The sequence below is a fragment of the Bufo bufo genome, chromosome 5 (genome assembly GCF_905171765.1).
Source record: "Bufo bufo chromosome 5, aBufBuf1.1, whole genome shotgun sequence".
NCBI classification, from domain to species: domain Eukaryota; kingdom Metazoa; phylum Chordata; class Amphibia; order Anura; family Bufonidae; genus Bufo; species Bufo bufo.
In genome coordinates this window covers 532,858,790-532,884,408 of record NC_053393.1, presented here as the reverse complement: position 1 = coordinate 532,884,408, position 25,619 = coordinate 532,858,790, and the positions used below count along the sequence as shown (strand labels likewise).

The 25,619-nt window shown below is 46.3% G+C and overlaps 1 protein-coding gene across 1 annotated transcript in view; it reads right to left on the bottom strand.

Moving 5' to 3' along the window:
- Positions 1-25,619, bottom strand: part of SLC25A13 (solute carrier family 25 member 13) — a 133,726-nt gene that overhangs the window by 32,891 nt on the left and 75,216 nt on the right. The window contains exons 10-13 of the mRNA XM_040431237.1: positions 16,016-16,103; positions 15,510-15,668; positions 7,257-7,309; positions 6,071-6,151 (exon numbers count right to left, since the gene is read on the bottom strand). Of these exons, the coding sequence (XP_040287171.1) occupies positions 6,071-6,151; positions 7,257-7,309; positions 15,510-15,668; positions 16,016-16,103 (381 nt within the window). The remainder of the gene's footprint in view (positions 1-6,070; positions 6,152-7,256; positions 7,310-15,509; positions 15,669-16,015; positions 16,104-25,619) is intronic.

Sequence of the window (25,619 nt, the reverse complement as noted above, 5' to 3'; positions counted from 1 at the left end):
CGGAGCGCTTAGAAGTTCGGGCCAAGTTGCAGAACACCCCACTTGACTGACGTTACAAAGGCAATTACGTCCCAAACCTGTGTGATGTGTCATTACATTCTCCCTGTGCCGGGTAACGCTGTTGTGTTGGGCTGGATGGCCCGTTACCACAGCTCTGTGTATGAGAACCTGGTGAAAGAGGACCTTCCAGGAGAAGCTCAGATCTCATCTCTCTCTCAAAATGTAGCATTAAAGAATAAAAACAACAGTAACGAGAGTAAAACAAAAAAATGACAGGGGGGAAAAAAAGGAAACTTTACAATTGCAAAAATTCCAAACGCGCGGCACACTACCTCAAGTTACACTGGTTTAAAAAGGTCCTACATTTTTATGCATATTTGGGTAAAAGGGTTATTTGCAGAATACGCATTAAAAAAGGGCTGAGTGCAGCATAAATAAAAAATAAGGAATATTGAGCCTTGCCGATCCCATCCCTATGCTGGTCTCTGCTTCCTGGATCGGACAGCCAATCACTGGTTGCAGTGGTGATCCCGCCTCAGCTGATCAGGCATCTCCAAGCAGAAAGCTGAGAGCAGGAAACACAAGACCTGATCAGTGGGGTCCCAGCGGTAATCACACACTTACTCTTTATTGTAAGGACAGGGGAAAAGCTTAAATCTTCAGACAGCCACTTTCTGAAGGGGGTTGGCAAGGATCAAAAAAGGGTGGCTTTTTTTTTTTACTCCAGAATCAGCACCATACGTGTCCATAGGTTGTATGTGTTATAGTAGCGCAGCTCAATAGAGTCGCGTTGCACCATCTCTTACTGGTCTCGTTTGTGTAAAAAACCTAACCCTTTCGGCTACACCTAAGGTTAAAGGCTCTGAGAAAAAGAAAAATCTTGTGTGATGAAGGTCAAGACAACAAAAAGATCCAGGAACAGTCAATGTATTAATATCGACATCTCAAGGAACGTCCTGAAGAAGGTCAGAGTTTAGAATGTAGAGCCTTTCGATGGGGTGGATAAAAATGGACATCATTAGAGATTGAGTCAGAGAGTCTTCAAGCGGAGATGATGATTCTGCGACGAGCAGAAACTCTTCACCGAGATCTAGGAATGAATCATTCCTCTGTGCAGAAGCTAAAAAAAAGGAAACATGGCGATACGGAGACGCTTGGCTTAAGACAACATCTTGAGTCTCTTGTTTCACTAACAAGGGCCAAAATAAGAAGCTCGCTCCTTGGGTCAAAACAACGGGGCATGAAGTCTCTCTTTTGAACTTCTACGTTTCACTTTCGCAGAATTAAATATAATTTGTTGTCTAATAATGATATCTCTCTCCGCCGCCATCAACCCTCTGGTCTTCCTCCTTAGCGCTGACCTTCGAGGGCCAGGCTTTGTTTGTGTATCCTCACCATAAAGACCTGACACATTTACCGTGTCTATTTAATGCAATAACAGCGGCTAAAAAGCTGTTAGCTGAACCGGGGTCACGAGGCTCATGGGCTATTAGAAAGGGGGGGGGGGGGGGTAAAATTTACAAACAGAAAATTGCACAATGGAGAAGTGGACAAAATTAGCCATGCGTACTAATTCCCAGTAATTACCATGCAAGGTGAACTCCGCAGGGTCTCGGGAGTCAGCACCCGGGGACGCTCGACTGGAGAGAGAAGTGGAGAGGATCGTGTGACAAGGACCCTATGAGAGGCTCTGGAATGTTATCAATGGGCACAAAGGTTTGCTGAGTGGCACGGATCGTGAGGTTGGCATGGATAATAGTAATTACAGGAAAAGAGTGCATGGCAACGGCGTCCTCAATAGACCTATTCATCCTGTAGTGCAGGTTGAACGATCACACCACAGGCGTGTATTTGACACTCTCGTTCGGGGACGTTTTAAATAAACATCTGATTGGGAAAGATCATGAGAGTATACCGAGGAGGAAGGTGGGCGGCTTGTGGCAATGCCGTGGCGCAAGACCTGGCATCAAAGGAGAAACCGACAAGTAGCTCGTAAGTTTTGAAGGTTTGTCACGCTCGACGGCCACTGGAACTGGCGGTGGCCTAAAGTAATATACGTGTGCCCAGTGGCGGCACCGACTACCACCTAATACACAGACGTGAACTCCTCTCCAGTGGAAAGCAGGATGCGTTTCGTAACTTCTATTCAAGCCATTGGAATGGGACCTCTTCTTGGCAGGAATATTTATGGTCCGAATTTTAGAGAGTGTCCTCTCGTCTATAATAAGTTATTATGAAAGGCATTATCAAAGATGGTGGACAACCCTTTGCCGGGTCAGCACAGGTGGAGGTACAGTACATCAGGGAAGAGGTGGACGTCTCGTATCTGCACTGCAAGGTGCAAGATGAAAAAGCGCCATCTTAGAAAGGATCTGGACAGCTATGACCGCTACCCTGGACACTAAGGGAGGGCAACTCCATGCGGGCTACTGTAAGCCCGGAGGCCAATTAGCAGCATGCTATACTATCACATTAGTGAATGGCATATCTGCCATTCAGCAACCCCTTGATTTAGTGATCTGAGGTGTAAGCTCGGGAACCTGGGCCCTAATGCATAATCTTCAACATGACCCCACTTTGACGACTTATCTGGCAGACAGGCCTTAGGGCTCCTTGGACACCAAGGATCGGGTGCTTACTGCTAGGTGCATAACAGGTTCTGCAAGGAGTGATATAATGCGCATAAGTCATTGCACGCTGAGGGTGATTGTCCATAAATGATCAGATGAAGCTCTTCAAGGGATGCTCATTACGTAGCGGCAGGGACACTACATTACATTTCTGTAAATATAAAGGCTCAGTAATCAAAGACATTTTTCCAGGAAGTGTTGCAGAACAAGGGACAGTACCTGGAGTTTAGCAAAAGGTGATCAAACAAAGCAGCGGCCAAATCAGATCAGCACATGACATCTCCCCAGAGAACAAACAACGTGGACAGAACTTCCCGGGGGCTACATGACTTTCACCTGCAAGACCGGTCCGTGGAGGGGACGATAAGCTGAGGCCATCACTGGAATATAGATGACAACCTGCCTCTCCTGGAGAAAAGCCGAGCAGGAGAAGGCAGGGGGGTGGTCAGGCATGGCTGATCACAGAGGGGCCGGTTATTGGGAGCCTTGGTGTAGAATTAAGTGCATTCATCTTTCAACAAAGGGTGGCGTGACCTTCCCAAACCAACTTTATTAGCAAGCGCACAGTTTGAGCCGAGTACCTCCAGATTCTGGACTCTTCCCTTAGGCCTCTTTCACACGGGCCTTGCGGGAAAATGTGCGGGTGCATTACGGGAACACTCGCGATTTTTCCGCGTGAGTGCAAAACATTGTAATGCGTTTTACACTCGCGTGAGAAAAATCGTGCATGTTTGGTACCCAAACCCGAACTTCTTCACAGAAGTTCGGGCTTGGGTTAGGTGTTCTGTAGATTGTATTTCCCCTTATAACATGGGTATAAGGGAAAATAATAGCATTCTGAATACAGAATGCATAGTACAATAGCGCTGGAGGGGTTAAAAAAAATAATAATTTAACTCACCTTAGTCCACTTGATCGCGATGCCCGGCATCTCCTTCTGTCTCCTTTGCTGAACAGGACCTGTGGTGAGCATTCATTACAGGTCAAGGACCTGTGGTGACGTCACTCCGGTCATCACATGATCCATCACCATGGTAAAAGATCATGTGACGGATCATGTGATGACCGGAGTGACGTCACCACAGGTCCTTGACCTGTAATGAATGCTCACCACAGGTCCTGTTCAGCAAAGGAGACAGAAGGAGATGCCGGGCATCGCGATCAAGTGGACTAAGGTGAGTTAAATTATTATTTTATTTTTTTTAACCCCTCCAGCGCTATTTTACCATGCATTCTGTATTCAGAATGCTATTATTTTCCCTTATAACCATGTTATAAGGGAAAATAATAATGATCGGGTCTCCATCCCGATCGTCTCCTAGCAACCGTGCGTGAAAATCGCACCGCATCCGCACTTGCTTGCGGATGCTTGCGATTTTCACACAACCCCATTCACTTCTATGGGGCCTGTGTTGCGTGAAAATCACCGCTCATGTGAACAGCCCAATAGAAATGAATGGGTCGGTATTCAGTGCGGGTGCAATGCGTTCAACTCACGCATCGCATCCGCGCGGAATACTCGCCCGTGTGAAAGGGGCCTTAGACTGCCAACATCCAGAAAATGAAACAGATTTTCTATTTATTTTTTAATTTTTTTAGACCAAAAGCTTAAATGGGGTATTCCGGATAGAACAAGATCTCTATCCAGTGAAAAACAGATCGGCAGGGTCCTATTCACTTTCAGTAAGCAGAAATTTAGAAAATAATTAAAAAATAAAAAATAAAAAAAATACCCTTCCGCCGAGTGCTCCTTCTCATAGGTCTGTGCGGCGCATTGCTAATGCTATAAGCATTAGCAATGTGCCGCACAGACAGAAGAAGGAGCGCCCAGGGCGCACGTGAGTATAATGCTGCTCACTAACATACCATGGCAGCCAGGACTTCAGTAGCGTGACTCCTGGCTACCATGGTAACAGATTGGAGCCCCAGTATTACACTGCTGGGACTCCAATCGGAACTGCCCACTGCCACCAATGCAGAGACTGAAGAACATTCCCGGCACCCGACCTCTGACAGGACTCTCTGATCCGCGCGATTAACCCCTCAACTGAGGGGTTAATTGTGGCGGATCGCAGCGTGCAGTCATAGAGGCCGGGATATGGCCGGCACATGAACGCTACGTTGGTATTCAGGCATTCATTGGTGGCGCAGTGGCCACAGTCCCTCCCCTTGGCCACAGTCCCTCCCCTCCTCCTCCTACTCTGATCTTATTGGTGGCCAGCGGCAGCCGCGCACAGTGGGGAGGGACTGCAGGGAGAAAGGTAATAAACATACTGTTACATAGTGCTGACATTAGCGCATCGCTATATCAGTCAGCTACATAACAGTATTCCTGGTGGTAGAAACCCTTTAAAGGGAGTCTGTCAGTAGTTTTGCTCATGCTCAACCACTGACAGCACTAGGTAGGGGCTGAAGACAGCAGCATAAAACAGCTTGTGTGGAGCTTTCATTATCAGGAGCAGTGTGAACATAACATTTTATTCTGCCAGATTCTGCTACTGCAAGTGCCAAGCAGGTGAGGCTTCGCTGTGATGTGCCCTTGGCATTGAGCTGCTTGACAGCCCCTCCCCTATCTGCTCTGATTGACAGCTGTAGCATCCAACCAGGAGACTAGAACATCTGTCACTCAGAGCAGAGGGGAGGGGCTGTGATGCAGCTCAATGCGTAGAGCGCTATACAGTGAAGCTTCGCCCCCAGGGCACTTGCAGAGGCAGAATCTGACCGACTAAAAGTTCATATTCAGATGTGCATACTGCTCTCCCCAATCCCTACCCACTGCTGTCAGCAGTTTAGCATGGTCAAAACTGCTGGCAGCTTCCCTGTACGTTTACACTGACTATATATTACACAGGATAAGTACATCTGCTGTAAAGTATGTTAAAAAAAATAGCAATAAACTCAATTACTGTATTTATAGGGTGGCTACAATCTTTTCACCACTGAAAGGATAGTTTTGGGGGGATGGAAGCTGTACACAGATTATTCTGACTCAGTTACCGATGAACTTGCAGAAATGGACACTTACGGACGTCGACTTCAATATTGCAGGGTATACAATTACCATGACATAAGCTTAAAAGGGATTGTCCAGCTTCAAAAACCCATTTTATACACCCCATTATGGGTTAATAGAGGGGGTTCTATGCACAGGACCCTAATCAATTGGCCGGAGGGGAGAGCATTTACAAAGAGCAAATCTCTCGCTCCGGAGGACGTCCTGTCCTGTATTACACAGACAACCCCTACTTGAATAGGACCTGTGTAATACTTCATTTCCACAGTGGTGGCGCTGTAGGAAAGCTGAAAACTTACTCCCAGGTTTCCTAACAGATCACAGCTGATCACTGGGATCATCTTATAGTCAGGGAACCCATCTAAAAAACGGGGATTGTTGACAGCGGAGAACCCCTTTAACAGCACAGTGTTCATGCAGAACTTACACATCCACCGGCGAGGATCTCCGCAGCTAATGGAATGCCACCATCTCTCTTTGTAAACTTATCTCTCATAAAGTCGTTTACCTGGAACACAAACACAACAGGAAGTATTATTTTTTTTTTATTTCTGGAAAGATTTCATTTTCATACAGAAACAGGGAACAGAACATTCAATGAATCGATGCCATGTTCGCCGCCTTCCAGATGTCCTATTATGGCGCATTTGTCACGATCAATGGTTTCGAACGAGCAGTTCGTGCATGAAAATCTACCAATGTGTCTGAATTACAGCATTTCTAAGAGCTAAAATTATTCAACAAAAGGCCAGAGAGACTGAAATCAAATATTACAGAACGTGTGTGGGAGCAACTTTTATTTTATTTTTTTCAGAAAAATAAAAAAATAAAAAAGTTCTTGTAGTTAATTTAAGGAGGCAAATGCACTTTGCTGCTGTCCACCTAAGGGATGACTGGAGAATAATAAAACACAGCAACATTACAAATAATCTTGATTTTAACAAAAAATCTGGCTATTGTGCCTACAAGCATCTATGCAGATCTTTGTGTCTCCATGGTTACAGACTACAAACAAACCTTCTGTAGTCTGATCCTGCAGTTGTGTGTTACTCCACTCTCTATGCCCTTCTAAAGGTCCCTTGACACAGGATGATGTACAAGCAGATTGTTGGGAGGGAAGTGTTCCTTCCCGACAATCTGCTGAACGCTAGAGGAGGAGACATGCAGCGATCTCCTCCAGCGTATGGGGAGGAACGACCGCCAACGCCATCGCTCTTCCCCATACACGATCTGCTGTCGGGAAACAAGGACTTTTTTGCTGCACTCATTCATAGGCGGTGATTTACACTGCCAGATCATCACTAACGAGCGTTATTATGAACGCTCGTTAGCCATGATCTTTTCAATTCTCGGGCCGTGTAAAGGGCCCTGAATCCACAGACTGAAAGATAAGACTCCACACAGGGTTTGTATGTAGTCTGTTACCACGAAGACACGCAGGTCAGCATAGGAGCTGTGTACAGAAAATAGTACATTTTCAACCAAGACTATTTGAAAGCTTTCTTTATTTTAGATTTGAAGCTATGAAAATGGTTGCAAAGGTGGACAGTAAAACGCAAGACCTAAATGCAATAGAAAATATTCCTGAATAAAGAAAAAAATGCAATACTAACTGTTAGTTTTATGGCTTTCTCTGGTGCAACTCCCAGCAGCTGAGGCAGAAGACCTATCAAGATAAAGAACAGATTTTTTACTTCCGTCCCTAGCAAAATTATCACTTTTGTAAATATTAAAGGGCCTGGCCACAGGATAGGTGAATTTTTATATATATATATATATATATACACACACACACACACACACACACACACACACACTATATACCACAATAACAGGATGTGGATGGAGAAGTAGTGCGCATGTGTGACCGCCACTCCACTCATTTCTATGCCGAAGATAGCCAAGCGTTGCACCCTGCGGTCCGATAAAAGTGAATGCAGCAGTGGTCAGGCATGTGCACCACTACTCAATTGACACAGGGGTCTCTGGCATACATGTTGGTACCTGCATCCCTTGTAAGTAATGGAGTAAAAGGCAGAGTGGACCCAGCATGCATGTGGATCCAACACTACCTGAACTTCATGGCGCATAACAGGTAGTATTTAGCGTTAGGACCCGTCTTACAGAGATCGCCTTGACGTTCGGCAGACGGGCTCAAATGGTTTTGTACAAAATGTATTTGCCAAGCATCTCACTTTATAAATAAGCGGCTTTGCAGGGTGCTGCTGCATTGTCTTTTTTCCTCTATGTTTTCAGCCATGGCAGCATGCACCTGCGCATTGGGATGTGCTGACTAACCCCCTTTTCTTTGGGACCCTCGTTTGTGACCACAGGGGTTCCCAGTGATCATACATTCGTTACCTATCCTGTGGATGCAGATGATAAATGTTGTTCGTGAGTCAACCACATTAAATTATAACACTCTGTTCACCAGCAGCCACCACTAGAGGGAGCTAACTATTTTTAACCCCTGAAGGACTGGGCCTATTTTCATTTTTCCCGTTTTTTTTTTTTTTTTTTTCCTCCTCACATTCCAACAGCCATAACTTTTTACATTTTCGTTCACATAGCCATATAACGGCTTATTTATTTATTTTTTTGCAGGACAAGATGCATTTTTTTGATTGGCGCCATTTAATTTACCATGTCTTTTGGGAAAGAAAATTCTCTGCTGGATAAAATCTAAAAAAAAATTTTTTGGAGGGGGTTTAATATTACGATGTTCACTGTGCACAAAAAAATTATTACGATTACAGCGACACCAAATTTGTATCTTTTTTTTGTTTAATTACTTTTAAAAGAATAAAAACCTTTCAAACTGTTTTTTTTTATTTTCTGACAGCCATAACTTTTTTTAAATTTCCATCTACAGATCTGTAGGAGGGCAGGTTTTTTGCGGGACGAACTGAAGTTTTGTATTGGCACCATTTTTGGGGCTAGTACAAATTTTTGATCACTGTTATTCAATTTTTTGGGTGGGGACACGGTGACTAAAAAATGGCAAAATTGCATGTTTTTTTTCTTTAGGTTACGGCGTTCACGGTGAGGGAAAATATTTTAATAGTTTAGATTTGCCAATACTTGTTATGTTTATTTTTTTGTTTATTTTTAAATGTAAAATTGAGAAAGGGGGTGATTTGAACTTATAACTTTTTTTTTCCTTATTACATACCGTAGCTTTTGGTCCCCTTAGGGGACTAGAACCTGGGATCTTTTGATCCCTTGTGCCATTCATCATAACAGAAATCTATTATGGTGAAGGGGATTCTGCCACTGTACCTGCTGAGCTATGCCTCGTGCACAGCTTAGCAGGCAGATTACCATGACAGGCCTGGGAACCTGCATCAGGCCCCAGGCTATGATAGCAACCGATCGGAGCCCCACAATTTCACTGTGGGGGCTTCAATCTGAAGGCAGAAAGAGCTGCAGCACTAACCTCACAGATGCAGAGATTGCTACTGAATGCGGCAACTGAGGAGTTAAATGACCAGTTTCAGCCTCATCGTCGATCCAGGTCATTACGGCCAGGTGTGAACGGGCTCAGCACAGCCAGCTCCATACAATTCCCGGCGTTTAATGCCGTTATGGGGTTAAGGGGAATCTGTCACCAGAGACCTCCCTATCAAACTGCATAGACACATAGCTGTGGTTCACTGGACTAAGGCTACTTTCACACCTGCGTTTAGGTCGGATCCGTCTGGTATGTGCCCAGACGGATCCGCACCTATAATGCAAACGCTTAGATCCGTTCAGAACGGATCCGTTTGCATTACCATGAACAAAAAAATATATATATATTTTTTTTTTTTGTTCATGATGATGCAAACGGATCCGTTTTGACTTTACATTGAAAGTCAATGGGAGACGGATCAGTTTGAAAACTGAGCCATACTGTGTCAACTTCAAACGGATCCGTCCCCATTGACTTACATTGTAAGTCTGGACGGATCCGTTTGCCTCCGCACGGCCAGGCGGACACCTGAACGCTGCGTTCAGGTGTCCGCCTGCTGAGCGGAGGACAAACGGAGCCAGACTGATACATTCTGAGCGGATCCGCATCCATTCAGAATGCATTAGGGCTGGACGGATCCGTTCGGGGCCGCTTGTGAGCCCCTTCAAACAGAACTCACAAGCGGAGCCCCGAACGCTAGTGTGAAAGTAGCCTAAGACTGTTTTTATTTTGTTGATCCGAGGCTCTGTTCCAGAGTTACGATACTTTTTCTTAAAGGGATTCTGTCATCAGAAATTACTCCTATAACCTAAACATATGGCGATGTCCCTAGTAATTCAGTGAATCCTAAAGTGACTTTATCAAATGATCCTGTGGCTCTATAATCATAAAAAAGACGTTTATATCACCTGTCAATCACTTCAAAATGTGTCCAAGGGGACGTCTCATGCTGAAAGGTGCCCGGCTACAGCCATCTCGTTTAGGTGCCCAGCGCCGCCTCCTCAAGTGAAATCGCCGCCCCTCCCTTTTATTATATCCGCCTACTTCAGTTCGTGGCCGCCTCTGTAACCTCCGCTCGCTTCAGCCAGATCCCGCGCGTGCGCACTAGGTATAACCTGATGCGCCCGTGCGGACTACTGGCATCGGCCCCGTTTAGCGAAGCGCGCATGCGCCGGCGCACTTCGCTCAAACCTCCACAGACCGCCCTATTACAGCCCATCCCAGCCGGTCTGTGGAGGTTTGAGCGAAGTGCGCCGGCGCACTTCGCTAAACGAGGCCGATGCCAGTAGTCCGCACAGGCGCGGGATCTGGCTGAAGCGAGCGGAGGTTACAGAGGCGGCCACAAACTGAAGTAGGCGGATATAATAAAGGGAGGGCGGCGATTTCACTTGAGGAGGCGGCGCTGGGCACCTAAACGAGATGGCTGCAGCCGGGCACCTTTCAGCATGAGACGTCCCCTTGGACACATTTTGAAGTGATTGACAGGTGATATAAACGTCTTTTTTATGATTATAGAGCCACAGGATCATTTGATAAAGTCACTTTAGGATTCACTGAATTACTAGGGACATCGCCATATGTTTAGGTTATAGGAGTAATTTCTGATGACAGAATCCCTTTAATATGCAAATTAGGCCTTTGGTGCAACAAGGGCATCACCGTTGCTCTTGTTGCACCTGAGCTCCACTCCTTGCTGTGACCAGCCCCTCCTGGCTGCTTTGCCACTGGCTGGTCCTGTCAATCAACACAACCAGGGAGGTGCTGGCCACAGAAACGAGTGGAGCTTGGGTGCAACAAGAGCAAGAGGACTGCCTCATTGCACGCAGGGTCTACTTATTATTAAAAGTGTCATAACTCAGGAACGGAGACTCAGATAAAAAAAAAACATTATTTTAATCAGGTGAACCACAGCTGTGTGTCTATGCCAACAGTTGGATAGGGAGGTTGCTGGTGATAGATTCCGTTTAATGGTGAATACGACTAGTTAACACTATATACAGTAAAGCTCCCCCTAGTGGTGGCTACAGGCAGCCAGAATTCTGTCACGTAACTATTTTTATAAGGTGGAATTGGAGATCTGTAAATATATTAGACCTGGACGACCATAAAAGAAAAAAAAGAAAAAATGCGGACATTCACTTTGAATTTTCTCCTCTGCAGTGTCCTGTGTATGCAGAGCATCTCTGACCGGGCTAGCCTCACAGATCTCTGCACAATATGAAGGAGGTGAGAAAAACAAATATTTCCATGTATTGCCTCGTAGCCCACACACTGGGATCACAGCCCAATTTCCAGTGCCAGCCCACACACCCCTGTCCTACAGGCATACGGTGGAGATCTCGTAGACTCAGTGGTGTCAATAATTTAATAAAGTTGTAGATGGAAAAGGTGTGATCAACATGCATTTCCTCACCCAATTTTTTTTCCTGAGGGGGGAAAAAAATCCTTTAAAAAATTCTTACAAATGTTGCATCACACCCAAAGTAAAATATAAAAAAAAAAAAAGGTGCAAAACATCCAAAACGAAAATAAAAAATTGACATCATTAAAGCAAGACGGGAGGGTCAGCAGGTGATCCCACCAGAGCCTGCACTGAATCGGTGGCATGCCTATGACCATAGTCCCGCTACCAATGCATCTGGGGTGCCATTTCCCTAGGTGCTGGTGAAGGGAACCACTCGCAACCTTCAGCGACTGACTTTCCGGGTGCAGGATGCTAAAGCTTCGACCTTATAAATATATATTGCAGGCCTACGACCATCAATATGCATTTCATTTCAGGCCTCTGCAATGGAACGCAGCCCCCTGCTGCGCGAGCGGCCTGCAAAATCTACAGCAGAGCGGCCACAATCGAGACCAAGAGCTAAGGACACCATGGGGTCGACCTATGAACCTGAACAGCTCAGGAAGCAAGAAACTGACATATTTATGTGGAAATCCCATCATCTTCATAATTCAGACACTTTGGCGAGGAACACAGAATATGAATATTTGAGACGCTGGTTGGGGAGGGGGTTGGAGCAGGACATAAATCAGCTGAACCGAGAGCACAACCCCCCCCCCCCCCCCCATCTGATGTCATTTCCTTTTTACGTCTGTATTTTCACGAGATTTAACGTCTGTTTAGTTTTCATTAGAGTTTTTTTTTTTTATGACATTTTTCATTATTGTTGGCTTATTTCATTTATTTTATGGATTTTAATTTTATTTTTTTAGGGGATGAGGCGGATTTAAGAGGTCGACTTAAGGTGAATATTTAAGGTCTCGGGCAGACTAAATTTTTGTTACTAGGTGGAGGGTTGCAAATAACTTACGTAACATCTTGTAAAGTTTACTGAAATGCGGGCGTCTTAAGATTTTTGAGGCCATTCGCCAAGTGGCGCAATCTCCTGTTTTTATTTAGATTAGATCACCCCAATTAAAGGGCTCATCCTATGCAGATCTATAGGTGACATCACATGAATAAAAAGTAACAGGGGACATATAACGGGGAGGGAAGGGTCTGTGATGTCATCCAGTTAATGTGACCTTCAGTGTTTAAAGGGGTTTTCCAGGACATCAATTTATTTTTATTACAGATGAAGGCTTCATCCTCTGCATGCTGCAAACTAACGAGGTAGGTAAGTATCCTTTATGATGGAAAAAGTCCAATACAACTCAAACCCCAAGGCATACGGAGACCTTTCAAAAATGCATGGAGAGGAGGTCTATAGCCGGCAATCATCAGGTCTCTGAAGGTTTGCGGTTTTAGCTTGGAGATCTTCCATATTAAAGGCACATGAGATTCAATGGCACTGTACTATGACTGCAGTCCCGTAGAATGTTAAAGGGGCTGTCCACTTCCAGAGGCCTTTCGGGCTGACAACCCCACTTCAATGGACCTGCGGAGGGAAGCGTACTTACCGGCTTCCCTGCCGCTGCGTTGCAGCTCATTTGGTCCGTCGCTGTCACCATCGGGTTTCAGCAGTGACATGTCCTCCACTGACATGACTCAGGGAGGACACATTACCACTGCAGCCAGCCATTGCCTGCAGCAGCACATGTGATCCCCATCAAACCAGCAGACATGCGGCAGAAGAGTACCAAGGGAGCCAGAACCCAGCAGCGGCGAAGTATGACACTGGTTTACACTAGCATTAGGAGATCCGACTGCCATGTGCCGGTAGCCTGCCCGTCATAAATGGCACAAAAAGAAGAAAAAAAAAAGACGCATGCGGAAGAATTTATCTGGCCGGAAAGTAGCTGGATCACCGCTGGATCCCATTACAGTCAATGGGGACCCGGTGGTTCCCGGCATTATCCGGCAGGCTGTTCCTCTGCTGGATTATGAAAAATGATGTAAACACACCTTGTAGAAACATCAGGCCCAAAGTCCCCCAAAGGTGGACGAGCCCTTTAAGAGAGGCATTGATGATCTACAGATCTCAAAGCTAATTGTCAAAGGAGCCTCTAGCGCAGCCATGTTCAACCTGCGGCCCACCAGCTGTTGTGAAACTACAACTCCCACAATGCACTGCTGTAGGCTGATAGCTGTAGGCTGTTCTGGCATGCTGGGAGTTGTAGTTTTTCCACAGCTGGAGGGCCGCAAGTTGAGCATGCCTGCCTAGAGTATGTTCACATGTGATGGAAAATATCCACTGCCGATCCCTGGCAAGATCCACATTTTACATGAGATTTAAGGATTACACCCTATGCACTGCAAAGGGTGAAATCCATGATGAACAAACGCATTAATAAACGGATGAATCCCTCAAACCTGGATGGAAAGTGTGGAATATTCCAAGGAAGAGAGCCAACGTTGGGGGGGGTGTGTGAACGGTCCGTGTCTCGTGTAGGATGCTGCTGGCCGATTCCTATTAGGCGGGATTCACACAAGCAGCATTTCCATGAACCTGCCCTCAGATGTCACTTTACAGTCTACACATACACGTTGTTTTTGAGCACTGTTTTTGGCCATTTTCATTCCAAATGCTCTGGGAATGCCATTTTCTACAGGCATTAAAAACGGCAGAAAAATGCTTAGAATTCATAGCTTTTTAAGGACTTTTGCTGACATGTTGCAGTGGTGTGCGGAGTCACTAATTACCATAGCATCTTTTTGGCTGCGCGGTTTGTACAGGTGAAACATGCATGCTTGTAAAAACCGTGAGCCAAAAAACGGCATGCAAAAATGCGGCAAATGCACGCGGTCTGGCTGCGCAGCACACTACTGGCATGTTTACAATGCAGACTAATACCTTTGAACCGAGGTCATCAGTACCTGATTCATGGGGGTCCGACACCCCCACAGATTAGCGGGTTGAGAAGGCACTGGCGCTCACACAGTACCACCATGACCACCTCTCTGCTCGCCAAGCACAGTGCCGTACATTTGATAGTGGCTTTGCTTGGTATCGCACCCACCCCAATTCAATTCTAAAAAGATGAGCTGCGCCAAGGTCATGTGACCGACGAAAGTGACGTCACATGGACTAGGCAAAGCTGCGGGGCTACTGTGAGCGCCAGTGCCTTCTCAAACAGTTGAACGGTGGGGGTTGCAAGTGTCGCACCGATCAGAATAGGTATTCCTTTAAAAAATGTCAGAAAACCCTTTTAAAAACTGTGTGTGGAAAGACCCTTAAAGGGGTTATCCAATTTCACAAACAGCCCCCCCCCCAATGTGCCGGGCCCCTCACAGGTAATATACTTACCCCACTCCGCTCCTGGTCCCCGCACTGCTGCTTCTCCGTGTAGAGGGATGAAAACATCCGGTGTCAGGGAGGGAAGCAGCCGATGGCATGTGGGGAAGTGGACGAGCCTCCCTAGCATCGCGGGTAACGTCTGCCATTGGCTGCTTCCCCCCACACTGGATGTTTTCAACCCTGTACAGGGAGAAGCGGGGCCCCGGGGAGTAAGGTAAGTAGATTAATTGTGAGGGGCCCGGCACATGGGGGGGGGGGCAAGTTTGTGAAATTGGATAAAGGGGTTGTCAGACAAATTAAAACTGCTTTACTGAATGGTGTACAATAATAAAATAAGTCATACCTTACTAATTTCCCACCCCCTGCCGGTCTCTTCTTCCTGGTCCCAGTTGACACACAGGATACGACCACTCAGCCAATCACTGACTGAGGCATGTGAGCACAGCAGCCAGTGATTGGCTAAGCATCCTTCTCCTGAGTATTGGGAGGAATCTGGAAGTAGAGCCTGGCGGGGGATGCAACAGGAGCAGCGGGGGAAATCGGTGAGGTATCAACATATATTGTTTCACTCTCATTCTGAAAGGTTTTTTTCATTTAATTAACCAGACAACCCCTTTAAGAGTGCACGAGAGCCAGTCTACTGTCTTCTAATGGCTATAGCTGCCTATCGTAAGGTTAGGGTGGCTATTATCGTTTCATGAGGGGAAAAACAAAGGGATTGGGGGGTGACTGACCTCTGTAGAGTCCAAAAAAGCCTTCATACCGCAGCACTTTCTTAAAGCAGTCGAAGCTGTTCTTGTACATGAGCTCCCCTACAAAGGATCCAGTAGATCTTTGGTTCTGCATTCTCGTCTTGACCAAGTCAATGGGGTAGACGGCGGTGGCGCCAACAGCTTATTGGGGGAAAAAATAATAAGCGATTCAGTGGTTACAAGACACAATAATCTTAAGGGCAGGTTTCATAAAACTTAATGAGGTAACATTAAAGGCTCCTCCAAGACTTTATTAAAACGGAACAGTAAGTTGTTCTACATTTATTAAGTTTACAGACTTGAGGGAGACAAGTCATAGGTACGACTCCGATAGTCATAAAGTACAATGGACGGAGCGGCGAATACTGACAGGGTCAGCGACCCATGAAGCTCCTGTGGGAATAGACAGGGAGAGCATTGTGCACCCAGTCAAGACCAGGGAGGGGCCCATCATGAAGATAAGACGACGACAGTCAACCATGACTAACCTCCAGCGATTGAACCCAGAGCAAATCTGTACGCCGACTCGGCCACTTGGACAAGGACAGTACGAGACACTTCTCCGGAGCCTTGATGCTTGAAAGAAAGAGGACAAGATGAGACACCTGCTATTGTGCGGCCCGGTCACCGGCGCGGTATCAGTTACCTGGGGCTGCGGCCACCAGCTCCAACATAAACGGAGAAAAGACTGTACCTGTAAAAGTAATTAGTGGGCGCTCCGCAGGATAACACAAACGTGGTCGTCGCCAAGTAAAACAGAAGAAGGCAACGTTTACATCACGTTAAAGGGGTTATACCATGATTGATGTAAAAAAAAAAAAAAAAATGGAAAAATTAAAACCATCATCATCTAGTACACGGCAATGTCCTTCTAACAAAGCTAGAACCAGCCCTGTACCTCACATGGATCTAGAGATCTCCCCATTCCGTGCTCTGCTAGATTTATATCAGCCTGACAGCTCAGGGGCGTGTGTTTCCTTTCAGAGGGTGTGTCCTTTCTGTTTCAGCTCCCCACTATCACAGCTCTGGGGGGAGGGGGGGTCCTTTCTGTTTCAGATCCCCACTATCACAGCTCTGGGGCTCTGGGGGGGGTCCTTTCTGTTTCAGCTCCCCACTATCACAGCTCTGCGGGGGTGTCCTTTCTGTTTCAGCTCCCCACTATCACAGCTCTGAAGGGGTTGTCCTTTCCTTTTCAGCTCCCCACTATCACAGCTCTGCGGGGGGTGTCCTTTCTGTTTCAGCTCCCCACTATCACAGCTCTGCGGGGGGTGTCCTTTCTGTTTCAGCTCCCCACTATCACAGCTCTGAAGGGGTTGTCCTTTCCTTTTCAGCTCCCCACTATCACAGCTCTGCGGGGGGTGTCCTTTCTGTTTCAGCTCCCCACTATCACAGCTCTGCGGGGGGTGTCCTTTCCGTTTCAGCTCCCCACTATCACAGCTCTGCGGGGGGTGTCCTTTCTGTTTCAGCTCCCCACTATCACAGCTCTGCGGGGGGAGTCCTTTCAGTTTTAGCTCCCCACTATCACAGCTCTGCGGGGGTGTCCTTTCTGTTTCAGCTCCCCACTATCACAGCTCTGCGGGGGTGTCCTTTCTGTTTCAGCTCCCCACTATCACAGCTCTGCGGGGGTGTCCTTTCTGTTTCAGCTCCCCACTATCACAGCTCTGAAGGGGTTGTCCTTTCCTTTTCAGCTCCCCACTATCACAGCTCTGCGGGGGGGTGTCCTTTCTGTTTCAGCTCCCCACTATCACAGCTCTGCGGGGGGTGTCCTTTCTGTTTCAGCTCCCCACTATCACAGCTCTGCGGGGGTGTCCTTTCTGTTTCAGCTCCCCACTATCACAGCTCGGGGGGGGGGGGGGGTGTCCTTTCTGTTTCAGCTCCCCACTATCACAGCTCTGAGGGGGTGTCCTTTCTGTTTCAGCTTCCCACTATCACAGCTCTGAGGGGGTGTCCTTTCTGTTTCAGCTTCCCACTATCACAGCTCTGAGGGGGTGTCCTTTCTGTTTCAGCTCCCCACTATCACAGCTCTGCGGGGGTGTCCTTTCTGTTTCAGCTCCCCACTATCACAGCTCTGCAGGTGTGCCCTTTCTGCTGCTGCTCTCATTATCACAGCTTAAAAGGCGTGTGCTCTTTCTGCTGCAGCTCTTTCCCTGTAACTGTCACAGCTGCTAGAAGATATGACCAGTGTCAGTTACAGGAAGGAACTGAGCGCGTGCGACCGCCTCGGCAAGATACTTTTTATTGATCAACTCTGTGGCTATTCTACATTTTTAACTACAACCAATTTAAAAAAAGTATCTAGATCCAGGAACTAGTTTGAAAAATCCAGAATATTTTTTCTTTTTTTTTTTTTCTTCTCCTGGGACAACCCCTTTAAGGGACCTATGTATACATCCCAATGGAAAGCTGCACCGTTCAGGCATACAGCAGAATACGTCAATAATTGACTCATTATATATAGTTAAAAAGATGCGTTCTGTAGTTTACTATTACATATTGCAAAAAGAAGAAGAAAAAAAATAAAATGCCAGATGAAGGCTAAAAAGACAACACTCCTGCCCCCTCCGCAGGGACCTTGTGAGCTTCTCCCGGTTCCTCCAGTAACATAGGGCATAACATGTCATCAATCTGCATAAAGTGCAAACCAACGACACAAACTGCATCCAACCAACGACACAGAAGACAAAGCTGCTGAGCACAGTATTAGTGAAGCCAATCACGCCCGCTCCGAGTCTAGTTCTAGAAGCGCTGGTCTTAAAGGGGTTGTGCCAAATTTTACCTCTCTTGTCCAAACTGAGGGGATCCGACCGATGGCGTATTCACCGATCACAAGAGCAGGAGTCCCGATCGCCCAATTAAACGCTAATAAATGGTGCTGTACAGTCCTGCTGCTCTACGCGGGGCGATCGGTGGGGGTTCCAGCGGTCGGACGCACCATTCAGATGGTTATCCTTTTTCCTGGGAGCTTTACAGCCTGGCACAACCCCGTTATCAGGCTCGATATTAGGTCGACTCAATAAAATCGCATTTACAAATGAAGCCAGACAGGCAATGAGCGGTCATAGAAGACTGGGCGGCTCTCAGTGCTCAATACTAAAATGCTAAGGGGGTTCACTAATTTTAGACCTGACTGTTTAATAGACATTGAATGAATTCTGCTAGTGATGTATGTGGGAGCTGCTGCCGGACACCTCATCACTATGCACCCACCTCACCATGCAAATGACACGCATCCCGCAGACCGCAATGACCCCATGAAAGAAGAAGACATGAGGTGGTCACACATAACGGATCTCACACAGTCCTCTCTAAGGAAGATGTGCAGCGTCTGTACCTGGTAATATTTCACCATACTTGGGACCAAGCTTGAAACACGGGCACACGAAACCAGCAAACGTCCAGGAACACGTAGCGATGGCGGGATGGCAGAGCCTACATTATCCCGGGATGTTGAAGCAGCAAGGGAGAGCTGGTTGTGGCCACACTGCATCTCAGTTACAGAGAGGGGCACACTCACCAATTAAAGGAGCATCTCCATAGGATATATCAAATGTTCAATGGGTATGGTCCCACCTCTATCTCTAGAACAGGTCGCAGTCCTGCGATGGCAGGGACGGTGAGGAGGCCTTGCGTGTGCAGTCCTCTCCAATCACTTGTGCACCGTTATTTCTGGAAGCTCCATAGCAGTGAATGCAGAGGGCTGCTCTTCAATCAAGGCTGCAAGACGGGTCCTAGAGATGGGACCTGCACCAATCGGGCATTGATGACCTATCCTGTGGCGATACCAGAAAGGTCCAGGTAGGACAAACCTTATAAAATGGTTGTCCTTATCCCCTATGCACAAGGCATGAGATAAGTGTCTGATCGGCACATGCGTGTCTGCCGCCCCGTGTAAACAGGGGAACGCGGCCACCGTTCTCGTGATTGGCTGGGGTCTCAGCGGACGGAGCCACGCCAATAAGACACTTATCCCCTATATATTGTTGTAATGGGACAACCCCTTTAATGAAACCGCTGTTTTTTGCGCTTTATCATCTTCACATTCTGAAAACTAGAGCGGATTTTTATTTTTTCCCACCGATGTAGCAGTATGAGGGCTTGTATTGTTTTCAGTGGTACATAAAATGTCCTGATTAACCTTTATCAAACTTTTTATTTATTTGTTTTTTTGGGGTGGGGGGGGGGGGGGGTAAAGGGAGAACGTGTTTAAAAAAAATAAATAATACAATGTCCACCATATTTTTCTAACTTATAAATTTTGTACCATTCACCATGCGCCATAAATAATGTGTTTCCTCTATTCTGGGGGGTCAGTATGATTATAGCAATATCAAATCTATATACAACTTATTGATCTTTTTGTCTTACTACTTATCCATAATAAAAAAAAATAATAATCTTTAAAGATTTCTAGCACTTGACTCAAATTCTTTTTTCCAATTAAAGGAGCTATGCAAGCGCTTCTTTTCTTACAGGACAAGCTGCCATTTTGGGTTTCTTAGAGCTTTTACAGCATTCACCACGTGGGATAAATAAACATCTGTTTTAGTATAGTTTATTACAGTTGCAGTTACCTTAGACTTTTTTACCAATTACCTTAGACTTTTTATAATTTTTTTCTTACACGATGAAGCATTGATTGCAGGTATAATGAAATACTTCTGTATTGCAGTGTATTATGCCTGTTAGCGTAATGCTGACAGGCATCCCGTCAGTCCCTTCCCAACATGAGCGCACATATTCACAAGCTCCTTGGCTACCATGAAAATCAATGAGCACCCCAAAATAGTGTTGAGGGGGTGCTGATGGAATTACAGAGGGCGCCCCCTCCCTGTCCCACTGTTGCTTATTAAACTGTTGTGTCCAAATCGACTGCCAAAGTCAAGTATGAGCTCCCCCTCTATCGCAGTCCACCTCACCTACATGTCGTTAAAACCAAATACTGAGTATGCTGACCACTGAACGCCCCCAACATGACATTAACTTATCCTGTACTGATCTTGGTTTACATTCTGCATTAGACTCCAGAGCTGGACTCACTATTCTGCTGGTGGAGTCACTGTGTACATACATTACATTACATTACTTATCCTGTACTGATCCTGAGTTACATCCTGTATTATACTCCAGAGCTGCACTCACTATTCTGCTGGTGTAGTCACTGTGTACATACATTACATTACTTATCCTGTACTGATCCTGAGTTACATCCTGTATTATACTCCAGAGCTGCACTCACTATTCTGCTGGTGCAGTCACTGTGTACATACATTACATTACTTATCCTGTACTGATCCTGAGTTACATCCTGTATTATACTCCAGAGCTGCACTCACTATTCTGCTGGTGCAGTCACTGTGTACATACATTACATTACTTATCCTGTACTGATCCTGAGGTATTATACTCCAGAGCTGTGCTCACTATTCTACTTATACTGTATTAAACCCAGGTTATATCCTGTATTATACTCCAGAGCTGTGCTCACTATTAAGCAGGTGGAGTCACTGTGTAAGATTATGGTGTAGTGCCTGTTATAAAGATTACAGCTTCTCAAAATGCAAATCACAAGAGAAGGTTCTGTTGACACTGAACACATTTTGGAACTTAAGTCTTCAGAATTGTGATTGAGCTCTGAAGTATAATACAAGATGTACCTTGGAAGGTTAACGTATTAACAAAGTGGATTAGATTAATTCTAAATAAACTGGTGTTCACAGATGGACAAATGCACACAGAACCCCTGGAGCCCTGCCTAAGAAATAAAAACAATGTATTAAAAAAATAGGAAAAATCACTGCAGGCCAGTGCCAGCTTCAAAGCCAATGCAGACCACATCGTAGACACCATAAAGCATGGCAACAAAAGCAGCGAGAACACTGCAAAACAAAAAGAGTTCAGCCCCAGCAATGTAAGTGCAAGCTCTTCTGGAAGCCGACACACCTGGAATAGCTCTCGAGCTTCTGTGCTCCTCTTGAAGAAGCAGCAGCCGCCTCTTGCTGTACAGAGACATCGGGTCAGAAACCGCACAGCAATACTCTGGGATGGAGGTCTGGACCGGGGCCTGCATCAACCCTTTGTGGTCTTGAGCAGGCGTCTCAGCGCAGACTTGGCCTCCGCGGCTGTGGTTTTATCATAAAAATTTGATTTAAAAAAAAAAATATAAAAAAGATGCAAAATATCTATAATAAGCATAAATAAAACACAATCAAACATTCTTAATGTCAGGCGATACATGCAAAGGCCTAAAAGAAAACAAAGCTGTGTACATCTGAGACCTTATTATATAGTATAGTCGAGTCCAGGGCATGATCTTCAGATGAAGTAATGTTTAGCAATCGGTAGAGAAACTCCTCAGATCATATGGTTAACATGTCTTATAGAGTGTGAGCCACAACACAGTGCCTATCAGACATATCGGGTCAAAGCAAGTCTCCCCTGGATAGCAGGATGTATAAGCTCTCCCTCCTACATCACAATATTTCTGCTCTCCAACATCTTGAAAGATAAATATTTCTCCTTGTCTCACTCTCTAATCTCCCTGCCACTCTCGGATAAGAATGAGCGCCAGACAAAAAGGTATGAGTTAGAAAAAGCGAAATGGCAGGTAAGCATCAGCCAAATGGTGGAGGGACTGGAAGGCGAGCGTCAGCCAGAGAGTGGGTGGGCAGGCGAGCACCAGCCAAAAGCATGGAAGACTGGTAAGTGAGAGTCAGGCAAAAGGAAGCCAGAGAGGCGAGCGAGAGTCAGGCAAAAGGAAGCCAGAGAGGCGAGCGAGAGTCAGGCAAAAGGAAGCCAGAGAGGCGAGCGAGAGTCAGGCAAAAGGAAGCCAGAGAGGCGAGCGAGAGTCAGGCAAAAGGAAGCCAGAGAGGCGAGCGAGAGTCAGGCAAAAGGAAGCCAGAGAGGCGAGCGAGAGTCAGGCAAAAGGAAGCCAGAGAGGCGAGCGAGAGTCAGGCAAAAGGAAGCCAGAGAGGCGAGCGAGAGTCAGGCAAAAGGAAGCCAGAGAGGCGAGCGAGAGTCAGGCAAAAGGAAGCCAGAGAGGCGAGCGAGAGTCAGGCAAAAGGAAGCCAGAGAGGCGAGCGAGAGTCAGGCAAAAGGAAGCCAGAGAGGCGAGCGAGAGTCAGGCAAAAGGAAGCCAGAGAGGCGAGCGAGAGTCAGGCAAAAGGAAGCCAGAGAGGCGAGCGAGAGTCAGGCAAAAGGAAGCCAGAGAGGCGAGCGAGAGTCAGGCAAAAGGAAGCCAGAGAGGCGAGCGAGAGTCAGGCAAAAGGAAGCCAGAGAGGCGAGCGAGAGTCAGGCAAAAGGAAGCCAGAGAGGCGAGCGAGAGTCAGGCAAAAGGAAGCCAGAGAGGCGAGCAAGAGTCAGGCAAAAGGAAGCCAGAGAGGCGAGCAAGAGTCAGGCAAAAGGAAGCCAGAGAGGCGAGCAACAGTCAGGCAAAAGGAAGCCACAGAGGCGAGCAAGAGTCAGGCAAAAGGAAGCCAGAGAGGCGAGCAACAGTCAGGCAAAAGGAAGCCACAGAGGCGAGCAACAGGTCAGGCAAAAGGAAGCCAGAGAGGCGAGCAAGTCAGGTAAAAGGAAGCCAGACAGGTAAGCAAAAGTCAGGCAAAAGGAAGCCAGAGAGGCGAGCAAGCGTCGGCCACAGAGAAGGCAAGCAAGTGAGCAAGCAACAGCCAAAGAGCGGTTGGGACAGCAAGCGAGTAATAGCCAAACGGCAGGCTAGCTATTGTTCTCAAATACCTCCCTCACACTTATTAGAAGAATGTGGTTCCCCTGCACTTCAGATTTAAAGTGTCTATGCCCGGGGATGGCAATCAATTCTCTGTCTTTTTATAAACCACCAGGGCAGATACTTATAGGCGGAGACGGCTAAGAACAGCATGGCAGGCACAGGCTGGGCACCCCACTCTAATCTCCCTCTATATTTTTAGCTGGGGGGGTACTGTTTCTCATTGATGACTTGGAGACTTATTTTTCACGCAATGCTCCATAGGAAATGTGTATGCAAATTAGATTGTACCAGCCAAACCAGTACCCCGCTCTTAGCCCTGCTTCCTGGGCCTTAGCCACTACCAAATAAATAATGAATACTTGCAAAAAAAAAAAAAATTGAAAATAGAAAAAAATTGAACAAAGCAACATAGAACTCCTTATGTTATACTTTTACTTCAAATAAAATCTTTTGAGTAAAAAACTAAACAAAAAAAAAAAACTGCTTTTTAGTTAAAAGAGCTTTTTCCTGGCTGCTACCTGCGCCATTTATGGAAATGTTAAAAAATACGGCCTGTGTCCCTTTAATGGGTATAATTAAAGTGATGTATGTATAATTGCTGTGCTTTCAAATGAAAAGACGTGGCCCTTGAAGATAATTGCGCACAGCGAGAGATGGCTTCCTAAGGAGCAAAGAGCCTTAAATGTGGGCCCGGATCACTATGGAACAGCCTAATGACATGAATGAAACATGTATGACGCTCCAGCATGTACGGAGTTAAAGCTGCCAGGGAGATCAAACGCAACAGGGAATATAGAAATTGGTCCGACGACCTGAAACGTGGATGTAAAGCAGGATTCGAGCTATTCGGCTATTATCTCCCCTGGTCAGGGCCACTTTGTGGATGACGGAGCGAAAAAGGGGCCACAGCCTTTCAAAAGGCTTTTATGTGGAGATCTATAGGGAGCCGTATATAATGATCCACCGCTCACGTAATGTAATAAGCCAAAGATACAGGCATTAGAGAAGCCAAATCGAGGGAAGAAGAGAGTGCAATGCAAAAAAATGGAATAAGGGAGTGCAATTTTAAAGGTCTCCTGGCAGATTCATGGACTCCTGCTACAGAGAGGTTATGCAGGTACTCTTATTGCTGTAGAACCGCAAGTCCCAGCAAGCGTCACCGCGGTAAACACAGAGAGAGCTCTGCTAGTTATAGGAGTTGCCCAATTTTTGCATTAAAATTTGGGCAACTTCCATAATTCTCTATGGAAAAAAAGGCTGCAAGTCACCCTGAAAAAACATTCAGATACTTAAAGGGGTTATTCGAGTGTTTAATACCGATGACCGATCCTCAGGATAGGCCATCAGTGTCTGATCGGTGGGAGGTGCGACTCCCAGGACCCCCACCTATCAGAGAGCAGCGGCCTCTTCCTAGGCCAGTGATGTCACATTCATCTGTCAAGTGGCCTAGACTCAGCTCAGTCCCATTCAAGTGAATAGAACTGAGCTGCAATACCAAGCACAGCCACTACACAATGGATAGCGCTGTGCTTGGTAAGCTGCGAGGAAGCCTAGGTCATCCGTATTAAACACTCTGACAACCCCTTTAATGACTGTGGCAAGGATGGGCACGTGGTTCCCAGGGCTACAGCTAGACTCCCGAAATTAAATACTGAAAGGGGTTGCACGCGATTGTAAAAGCCGGAATTAGATTTACCGGTAATTCAGTTTCCACGAAATCACCACGACGGCCACGAGGAGATTGACCCCTGACCTCTGTAGGGGCAGGAACAGAGGGTTTAAATCCCCCCCCCCCCCCCCCCCTCCCACCACCAGTGTGTCCAAAAATTACAGAGGCAGAAACAAAGGTGGTGATAAAAAATAAATAAGTCAAGAGGATATTACTTCATAACCTCCAAGCTCAGGACCAAATTTAGGGTAGGGAATATATGTGCCGTCGTGGTGATTTTGTGGAAACTGAATTACCGATAAGTCTAATTCCGGCTTTTTTAGAGATAGGTGTTTAATTGAACAATCTGACAGGGGCTCGAAAGGGGCAAGTGTCAGGCCTGTGAGCACTGTATTTAGGTCCCAGGTAGGGATCCTGGATTTTAGAGAAGGACGGAGCCGAGAAGCTGCTTTCATAAATCTTCTAATCCACCGGTGTTTGGCTAGATCTTGATCGAAGAAACAAGCTAGGGCCGAGACTTGTACCTTCAGGGTGGAAGGTCTAAGACCTAGCTCGAGACCTTGCTGGAGGAACTCTAGGATTTTCTGAAAGTTAGGAGGCCCTAAGTTTGGGGCAGGGTTACCGATCCAGGAGCAAAAGCTCTTCCAAATTTTCAGATATATCGAAATGGTGACCTTCTTTCTACTTGCTTTCAGGGTAG